General features: G+C 40.7%; 1 protein-coding gene across 1 annotated transcript; it reads right to left on the reverse strand.

The window, feature by feature from the left end:
- Positions 1–6574: 6574 nt before the first annotated feature.
- LOC311206389 (histamine H3 receptor-like) lies at positions 6575–10796 on the reverse strand (the record flags this gene model as incomplete). The annotated part of the gene is made up of 3 exons (XM_084281669.1): positions 6575–7357; positions 8876–9042; positions 10508–10796. The coding sequence occupies 3 exons, from the start codon at positions 10794–10796 to the stop codon at positions 6575–6577; spliced, it is 1239 nt and encodes a 412-aa protein (XP_084137795.1).

Raw genomic sequence — 10796 nt, forward strand, 5'->3', positions numbered from 1 at the left:
GAGTTCAGCCATTGCAGCGAAGGTCTATTTGATGGTCACAGGACCGTCACACAAATAACAGTAAGACTCAATAAGTCTTCAATAATTAATCTTCATTAAGATTTTCTCAACGAGACATTCCTCCCTGTCCTTGCTTATTTTGGTTAGAGCCCAAAGAAGACTTTTTATGAAGGACTATACCATTGTTCAATAATAACACTTAAAAAGCCATCTTTCCAGAATTCAGATAGATTCATCCTAAAACAACAACAACAAAAAAAGTGACACTGTCTTATATTCAACTCCAGCTTTGGCACCTAGATGCACATCTGAGTTTTGTTTATAAAAACCTTTTCTTCGTACATTTTCATAGCAATTTTCAATAAAAGTATGTACTCTAAAGTAGTACTCTGATATTTTTTAAAAGGATTTAAAAAAAAAAGAAAAAAAAAGTGTCAGAAAGAAAGGAAGTTGTCTGGCCATTCTCACTTGCCAAATAATGTGTATGTGAAAAATCCTATACTGTTCTGTCAATCCAAGGGAGAAATGAAATTTTCATTGAATGTAATATCACTTTTCCCTCTAACCAGCATACTTAAGCCTTTTTGTCAGGACAGACCTCTTGGATTGCAAGATCCAAGCCCTCACCAGCACATTTGTCTGGAGGCACTGGCTGATTGAGCCCCCCAGACACAGGGACAATAAATTGCAAATAATATTATGCAAATGGTACTGTGTGTTGAAAGTATGCTTTATATTGACTAACTTGTCTTCAGTGGTAAAAAGAGAAACTGAGAAATTAAGATGTATCTCTTTTTTACCTGAGCTCAGCTGTGTTTGTAGGTCTACTTTCCTCCTGTTGTTGAAAAAAAAAAAAAATAAAATTCTTCAACCACTATTCTTCTAATTTCCTTCAAGGGGAAATTTCCATTTAGAATTTTCCAGGTTGACTTCCCTCTTCCAAGTTCATTACTGTTTTAGGTTCTTACTTTCAAGGACACGAACATTTCCTCACTCTGCCAACAGCTTTGCCTCCAAGGTCCAATTTCCCCATCACCCAGGAGCTCCTGACCTCTCCAGCCATTAGCTTGATGTAGTAACAGAAAAGCTCTTCTGTTACCCTTTTTTTCAGATAATATACCAAGTAAGAAAACTGCACAGCACCAGAGGAATCACCTACGAAACAATAACTGCTGAGGTCTAACCATCCAGTAACTTTATTATTGTTTTTCTGCTCTAACAGATCACATCACACTACTGGGTGTGTGGGGTGATAAGCTGGCTTTGAGGCTAATTTGCAACCAGTACCCTAATAATTCATTTGGCACACAGTTTCTTGCAACGCTGGGACTTTTTTGTAGGTGACCCTTCCAGTACCTGCAGATCTCATGTGCCTCACCTGAAGCACTGACTCCTTGTTTCTGTTATCTTTTAAGCATCAGTGCCACAAAGCATTAGTTCAACTCACACAAAGTGTCAGCTACACCAGCTTCCTGACAGCTACACCAGCTTCCTGACAGCTTTGTTTCTCTTTGCATTGCACAGTTGGTTTTTTATTTATCTATTTATGGGACTGCATTGCCCATGAGTTCAGGGCAGGTGTAGGGAGAATTTCATACCATCAACACTTAGATTTGCAATGTGGCTTACTTGTGCAACCTCCACAGGGAATCATGGTTCACAAGAAATGGTGATCAACAGTGTCAATGGAGTACTCCCATGATCATACCTCCTTGGATTAAACCCTCCCTTTGACAGTTCTCAGTATTTCTTCTGCTTGGCTAAAGGATAAAGCATACAATTTACACAGGTCCTGAGTCTTTCTCTGTTGAAAGTTACTTCTACATCAGAAGAATAAGGAGAATAACCTAGCCCCTCACTTAAGCCATTCAATTCTTCCCACCCATCAGCTTCTTTCTTACTTCTGAATCCCACTAACCATAGCTCACAAAATGTGGGGAAGAAAAAAACAACCAGATTGACAACTTACTTCCAATACAGTTAAAAAGGCTGCCAAAAACAAGCCAGGGGTATTATTGAACTACCTGTCTGTGCCTCTGAAACAAAGCATGAAACAAGAAGCACTGTCCAGGTAGAGTACATGTAACTATGTTGGAAGCTTCCAACATGCCAAGTAAGCCCAAATGGAGACAGAATTAAGTGCTTCACCATCCTTCCAAGGACCTTGTGCTCAATATATTTTATTACCCAAATTTAACTCAGTCTATTGCTTTTTTTTTTTTTTTTTTTTTTTTTTGAGTTCCTTGCTCTTCCCAGGCCTTGCACAGAGCTCTGCCAGAGACTTAAAGATGCCCCAAGCTGCCAAAAAAAAAAAAAAAAAAAAAAAAGGTCCCTGTTCATAGCAGCATTCAGCCCTAGCTCTGGCCTGATCATGTAGCTATGCAAGCCAAAGAAAAGAGCAAAGAGGAGGAGGAACGAATATGTATATACATATATAATGTCATAGATATAACTGTGCGTGTCCTTATCTACACATAGCAATGGCTTCTTTTCATAGATTCCCTCTGATAAGCTAACCAGAATGAGATATTCAACTCCCTACTGCTAATGCTGTTAAAAGCATGTCTTTAGCATTAAGGAACCATTTGCACTTAAGGGTTACACAACAGGATTTTTTTGCATGTATTCAACATTACTGAATTTATAAGTTGCATTTTGAAAGAATGGTAGAAGCTTTGAAGGGCAATAAGCTTGTACACTCTGCACTTAAAACAAACAAACAAACAAATAAATAACCAAAAACAAACAAACAAACAAAAACATTTTGGTGTAGTGGGCACTTGTTTTTTGTATTCTGACTTGCCTTGGATATATTTCTTGATTGATGGAAGTGTCTTGGTTTTGGCTGGGCTAGAATTAATTTTCTTCATGTATGAAGTTGTGTTTTGGATTCTTGATAAAAATAGTGGTGATGACACAGTAATGTTTTAGTTGTTGCAGAGCAGTGATCACAGAGAGCCAAGGACTTTTCTACTTCTCGTGCTGCCCTGCCAACCAGGAGGCTGGAGGTGCACCAGGAGCTGAGAAGGAACACAGCCAGGACAGCTGGCCCAAGCTGACCAAAGGGACATCCCATAACATAAGGCATCATGCTCAGCAATAAAAGCTAGGGTAAAGAAAGAGGAAGGAGTGGACATTTGAAGTGATGGCATTTGTCTTCCGAAGAAACCATTACTTGTGATAAGCCCTCCTTTTCTAGAAGTGGCTGAACGCCTTCCTGTCAATGGGAAGTAGCAAATGAATCCCTGGTTTTGCTTTGCTTGTGTGCACGGATTTTGCTTTACCTGTTTCAACCCATGAGTTCTTGCACTTTTACCTGTCTGATTCCCTCTCCCATCCCACCTGAGGAGACTGAGTGAGCAGCTCTAAGGTACTTGGCTCCCTGCCAGGTTAAACTACAACACGTACATATACATATTTGGTGTAAACAGATGAGTTTAGATTATCACATAATATACCATGACAAGTAACTGTGATTAAATGGTAGTTCAGCCCAGGAGGAGAATATTCAGAATAGAGATAAGTAAAATACACTAATATTATCTATATGAGTATGCACTAAATAAAACCAGAAGTTAAAAGGGACACCTGCTACTTCTCACATTTCTGTAGTGTTTATTGTTCATTTATCTGCTAGCCTTATACATACTGACATCACGATGAAAAGAAGCTATTTGCATTTTTAAAAGTTACACCTGTTTATTTATCAAGGAACCTAGTACCTTAGAATACCAGAATTCTGTAACTAAATAACCCTTAATAACTTGGAAACTCCATGCTGGAAGAAGATTACCTCTATATTGTCTCAGCTGCATCACCAAACAAACTATATGTAGTCATTGATGTCAGTCATTTTCTTAGCTCATGCAGCAAATCAAACACAACCTCAGCATGTAAGAAAATTAACCATTTATCATAACCTCTGACAATAGAAATAGAAGATGCATGGAAGGGGACAAATAAGATATAAAATTCACTTTTAATTGTTTCTCAGTTTCTCAGTGAATTGTGTGCCCACTGGCACCATAAACTGAGTAGGGATTTGCTCAGCTGTGGAGCTGAGTTGGTACCTGTGCATTATGTCATATTTGGAAGTCAGCAGGGCTTGTTAGACCAGCACTTTTCACAGCACACATTATAATTTTACTGGGAGTCACAAAATGATCCAGAGGGGGCTATATAAAAAAGGTGGAGTTGCTCTGACCGCTGCACACATCTCCACCTGGGCTGGTAGCCACAAATTTTCTCACTTATGGAGTAAGGGCAGGCCGTACTTACTGTCTCTAGCTACAAATGAGAGAACAGCAAACGACTCCATCCATGATCAGTGCTTTCAAGGAGAGACCAGATGTCTTACTGTATTGGAGTACTCAAACCATGTGTCTTCTGTCCTTGAGAGGCTGTGCTGCTGCTCTTGTGGGGACACAATCAGATGAGATCCAAGGAGTTTCAAAAGTTTGAAAGGTGCTCTGTTGGATTATTCAGTCACAGATGCATTCTCCTTACTCTTTCTCCAATCACAGTCAGGCTATTATAGGTCTTGACTTCATTTCTATAATGCTTTTGAATAGGAAATAATACTCTTCTATGACCTCTCAAAACTATAGCTTAAAACTCTTGTTTCTTGAAGAATAGATGGAGATGCACATAAATGCATCTAATACTTCTAATGCATGTAAATACTTCTAAATTCTCTTCTGCTTCATCTGAGCAGATATGTAAATTAATGCCTTTCTGCAGAGTACACCTTCTCTCAGTTTTTTAAAAGTAATCTCTATGTTCTCCCGATATCTGGACATTATTAATGAGATAAAGTAATCCTGGAATGTGCCTGAAAACAAAGTCATAAATTAACTGAATACGTTATGATAAGGGGAAAAATACTTCTGAATGCACTACAGACTGTTCAAAAGAAATGAAATAGAGAAGATATTAACTTTTGAACACTACTGACCTTATGGCAAATAACTAATCTTTATCGTATAGCTAACTAATATCAGCCATGAACACAAAAATAAGTGGTACTGCAATAGAAGATAGTATCTTCCACAATAAGAATAAAGATAACATGAATAAGTATACTAAGAAAAGTCAGGCAGAGGCAATACTCTTTTCCTTGCCAATTGGAATAGCAGAAAAAAGTCCACAAACTTTGGGGACATGTATTTATCTGAAGGACAATATATTTCACCGAAGGCTTACCTAGTTTTTGTAACTAGTTTACTCTTCTGAAAAGAGTAGTTACAACCCTTGGCTACTTACATCCATCAACCACTATAGATATAGCTGTACTTCAGCTGTACTACAGCTGTCCTCATAAAAAATTTAATTTCCTTTTATGATAAGGTCACCCATCTAGTCGATCAAGGGAAGCCAGTGGATGTAATCTTTTTGGATTTCAGTAAAGCTTTTGATACGGCTTTTCATAAGATCCTACTGGACAAAATGTCCAGCATACAGCTAGATAAAAACATCATACAATGGGTGAGCAATTGGCTGATAGGCAAAGCTCAAAGGCTTATGGCAAATGGGGTTACATCAGGCTGGTGGCTGGTCAGCAGTGGGGTCCCCCAGACCTCCATTTTAGGGCCAGTTCTCTTCAGTGTTTTTATAAACGATTTGGACGTAGGACTAGGTGTTTTGAGCAAATTTGCTGATGATACTAAACTGGGAGTAGTTGTTGGCTCTGTTGAGGGTGGAAAGGCCTTGCAGAGAGATCTGGACAAACTGGAGAGATGGGTGATCACCAACTGCATGAAGTTTAACAAGAACGAGTGCCAGGTCCTGCACCTGGGATGGGGCAACCCTGGCTATACGTACAGACTGGGCGATGAGACGCTGGAGAGCAGCCTCGCAGAGAGGGATCTGGGGGTTGTGGTTGACAGCAAGTTAAATATGAGCCAGCAGTGTGCCCTGGCAGCCAGGAGGGCCAACCGTGTCCTGGGGTGCATCAAGCATGGCATTGCTAGTCAGTTGAGGGAAGTGATTGTCCTGCTCTACTCTGCGCTGGTGTAGCCTCACCTCAAGTGTGCAGTTCTGGGCACCATAGGACAAAAAGGACGTTAAACTGTTGGAGAGCGTCCAGAGAAGGACCACAGAAATGGTGAAGGAACTAGAGGAGAAGACATATGAGGAGAGGCTGAAGCCCCTTGGTTTGTTTAGCCCAGAGCAGAGCAGGCTGAGGGGAGGCCTCATGGTGGCCTGCAGCTCCCTCACAAGCAGAAGTATAGGAGCAGGCACTGAGCTCTACTCTCTGGTGACCAATGATAGGACCCAAGGGACTGGAGTCAGCTTGAATATCAGGAAAATATTTTTCACCAAGAGGGTGGTCACGCACTGGAACAGGCTCCCTAGGGATGTAGTCACATCACCGAGCCTGTCAGAGTTTAAGAAACATTGGGACTATATGGTCTGAATCTTTGTGCAGACCTGTGTGGAGCCAGGAACTGGACTCAATGATACTTGCGAGTCCCTTCCACCTTGGGATATTCTATAATTCTATGATTCAGTGTTTTTTGTTGTTGTTATAGTTGTTGTTGTCGTTGTTGTTGTTGGTTTTTTTATTATTATTATTCTAAGAAGAGCCTGATCTTAATGTTGCAAACTTTTTGGGACATAATATTTTCATAAAGGCCATTCGAAATTTATCATGACAGAGAGGGTAAAGAAATGGATTCAGAGAGGAATTGAGCCACAAAAGCCAAAAGGTAACATCGTACAGGGAGTTATGAACACAGGTTCCTTGGCAGGCCCCACGAATAATCATTAGTAAAGTATATGGTGCCCAGCAAATGGCAAAGACACAAACAATTATGGCAAGCGACTTTGCAATTTTCTTGTCCTGGTGCAGTTTTGACCTGGTCCTTGCACAGAAAGAAATAGAGAGGTCATTTTCTGGGGTTACAGAATTGGCTCTGGATGGAGATAAGCTTTCAGCTACCAAAGACTCTTTCTTTGGCCTTATGGAGGATGAAACACTGTCCTCTGCTTCCAATGAGGAAGATGCTCCTTGTTTCAGCATGAAGCAAGATCTCCAGGACGAGCTGCTGCTCCTTGGAGGCTCAGAGTCCTGAATGCTGCCACGCCTCTGGCGCCTCTGGATGTTGTTGAAGATGTGCACGTTGAAGTAGGTGACCGAGATCAGCGGCACAAAGAACTCCAGGGTGGATGCACAAAGGAGGAAGTACCAGTTGTCGAAGAACTCAGCGTGGCACTGCCCCTCCCGCACTGTGCTGCAGCCGGCCACATACTCCCACAAGAGAATTGCTGGGCAGTAGAGGAGGAAGGCAAAGACCCAGATGGCCACCATCTTGACAATAGGGTTGGACATTATTCCCCGCTGCACTCTGTAAGATACCTGTGAAGGAAAAAAATAAAAATATTGTAGCTGTAGAGGCAAATATTTGAACCAAGAGAATTAGACAGATGAGCTTAGCATAGCATTTGCTAATAGAGCTGCATCTTCTCTCATCAGCTGAAGCTCACTCAGGTATGTTTAATTTATTGATGTTGACATAACAAAGGGTTGTCTATGTATCAGTCACAGTGCTAGGGTCCTGGTCCAGGCAAGGAAACATGATCATCCATCAGAGTTAGAAGTACCTAGTAATTTGGTACGCCTTGTTTGAAACATCTGCAGCCTGAATTGGCAGAGTAATTAACGTTTTATAGTTGCTCAGAGAATGGCTCCCATTCACTGACAACTGCACTGTTTTTTACAGCACTTTACAAGATATAGGACTAAATGTGGCACAGTGGTCAACAGAAATTATGTCACAAATTTAACGTGCGCCTTTGAAAAATCATATACTGCGCATTCCATGAGCACATAAGAGCAGAATCCAGCCCTGCAGTGCAGACATTAGGTGATGAAACCACAAGATCACCCTTATCTGTGTCCTGGTTTGCACTTTGTAAATGTTGAGCCTTTGGCTTTCCTGTGTAATTTCACTTAAAAGCAAGATATTTTGGTGTTTGATTTACCAGTTTCTTTCATTAAAACAAAATTAAATAACAGAAAAACATATTAATAAAAAGGCATTTATAATAAGTTCAAGTAATTATAATTAACAAAAATACAACTGATCTTTTTTTTTTTTTCATATGGCATCATATTGACATTCTCATAGGTCACCAAAGAGCTGCAACCCCTAGCTCAGCCCCACATTTCTCTGCCACTTCAGCCAACAGAGCAACAACCGGGAAATGCTGGCCTCCAACCTTAGTATGAACCAAAACATAAAGCACATACAAGGTGAATTGGATACTCTGCAGAAAGCAGAGACATAGCGCTCTATGCTCATCCGAAGTTTGGGGTTCTGCTTCAGACATGTAGAGGAGATTGCCTCATACCCATGGACAGTCTCTGCAGTCTGTCCTTTGGCCCACTCTCTTCCCTGTTTGCACTTGTTCCCAGTCTTCTCCAGGATCATTTGGAGCCACGTCTCAGGCCTAGCCATCCTCCCTGGTGTTCTTCACCACCCTAGCCTTTTCCTCCCATGTCTGATTTAGGTTCAAAACCAAATCCAGTTTGCTTCAGATTTTCTCCTTATTTGGACCCTTTTTATCAGCCTTTTGTCTCAGCCTTTTCAATCCTCGGCCTGTTTTCCTTAAAGCAGCGGCACAACAGCAACCTGCAGCAGACACTGTGTGAAAAGATCTGTTTGACCAGATCTGGGCTGGAGCATGCTCAGCACGGCATCTATCCACAGTATCTCCACACGCAAGCATACTTTCTCAGGGCTACTATCTCGACTAATCTGGGCCCTATACTCGCCAATAAGGCAAAAGGCTTATCACCAATATCAAGATATGGCCTTGCCAAATCCCACAGTCTTGCCACAAAACTCAGAAAGACTATAAATAGGGTACTTACAGCTTTAGTAACTGACAGGAAACGGTCATAGCTAATTAGAACAATGTTAAACACTGAAGCTGTGCACAGGAGATAGTCCATAACTAGCCAGAGCTTGCACAGGCCTCTTCCCAAGTGCCAGGTCCCTGTCAGGGCATAAGGGATGTAGAGAGGTATGCAAAACGCACCTATGGAAAGCAATCACAGAAACACCATGCAGTTGTTACAGATTGCAAACAGTACTCCTGGAAGCAAAGAGAGACAATACTTTGGTATCTAGCTGGAAATAAATAAATAAATAAATAAATAAATAAATATACTGTTAAGATGTATATATAAGTTATATAAATAAATTCTTACATTCTCATGGAATCTGATGAAGACTCTCTGTATTAGATCTTAGTGCATGTTGATTGTTGCAAATAAGCTTGGGGCAAATCAGCAAAGAAGGATCCACTGAAGAAAACTACAGTATAACCAATTGTATAGTCTCTAAAAATATACAGCCAGTCCTGCAGCATTTATGCAGTATGCTATGCATCATGATTATGTTCCAAAATGTAAACTTATTGCTGTGTATCTTCTTATCTTTTATCTCTGTTAAAGATTTCCTCCCAAACACATCTACAGATACTGCTAACATAGCTTATTAATGTAAGACTGGTTAGCATTTTTACCCTACAGACAATATGTTGGAGAGACTGTGTGGTGTGTGGAAACCTCTTCTACCACAGATAGCACAGAAACATCTCTGTGCTGAAGCTGGTACATTTAAAGAGCCAGGCAGCCTTCAGTTAAACACCAAAAGCCTTCTGAAAAAAAAAAAAAAAAAAAAAAAATCCAGTACTTTGAAGTACTTAAAAACAAGACTTTTTTCCCTATTTTCTGGGACATTTCCCACTGGACCATCTTTTTTTTTTTTTGCTGTTTTAATGGTCTGAACCCTGCAGGAACATGGCACAGTGCATTCACAGCCCCTGCCTCTTTGCCTGTCATCACCCACTAGGACTGGATCCTCTGCATCTCCAGGACTACTGCATTGACACTGTGGAACAAGGAGGATAATAAGGAAAACAGATGGAAGATGCAAGCAATAGTCTGCTGGCATCAGGACAATCCCTCTGATCCATAGCCTGCACCGAGTTGCATCCAGTGAAAAGTTACAGTGGTAAAGTGCATTTCTTCTAATGTAATAAACTCATAGGCCATTAGCATTGCATAGTGAAGTAATTCATTTACCTTGATGTACCACAGAGAGCTGCATAAGGAAACCGTTACTCTGTCAAACATAAAGTTCTTATGATGAGGTGTAATGAACAGTTTTACATGAGGAGCAAAAGTAAATCAGAAAATGCGGCAGAAGCCTCTTTCTATCAATCAGTACTTTTTACATACAGTAGTTGCTCCTTTTTTTCTGAAGGAATGTTAAAAGCATTTACAAGACCAAGAATGCATTACTTATCTCATTTTGATGTATCTTGAGACATAATAGGCTGCTAAAACACTTAATAGAGTTTTTACTATTCCTTACTCTTCCCCATGGCACACAGTTGGGAAATTTCTCCAAGAAGCTGCCCACCAAAATAAGGCCCCCTTTTGCCTCCTAACATTACTAGAAAGCAAGTACTACATATCTCCAGCATTGCAACTTACCCACTGCAAAGTCAGAAATAGCAAGATTGAGAAAAAAATAGTTACTCCGATGCCTGAGATTTCTGTCCATGATGAAAGCAAGGATCACCAGAACATTTCCAAGGATTGTAACCAGAGCTAGCAGCACCATAAGCAATGCTAGGAGCACCAACACACCCGTGGAAAATGCTGAGGTCTCTGGCTGTGGAGATGAAATCCCATTACACTGTCGTATCGTGTGCAGAGTTTCAGCAGTGCTGTTGTGCATGTTGTGTAGCCAGGTCAGTTGAGTCTGGGAAGAATCTTGCAT

The sequence above is a fragment of the Netta rufina genome (assembly GCF_964035555.1).
Source record: "Netta rufina genome assembly, chromosome: 2".
Taxonomy (NCBI): domain Eukaryota; kingdom Metazoa; phylum Chordata; class Aves; order Anseriformes; family Anatidae; genus Netta; species Netta rufina.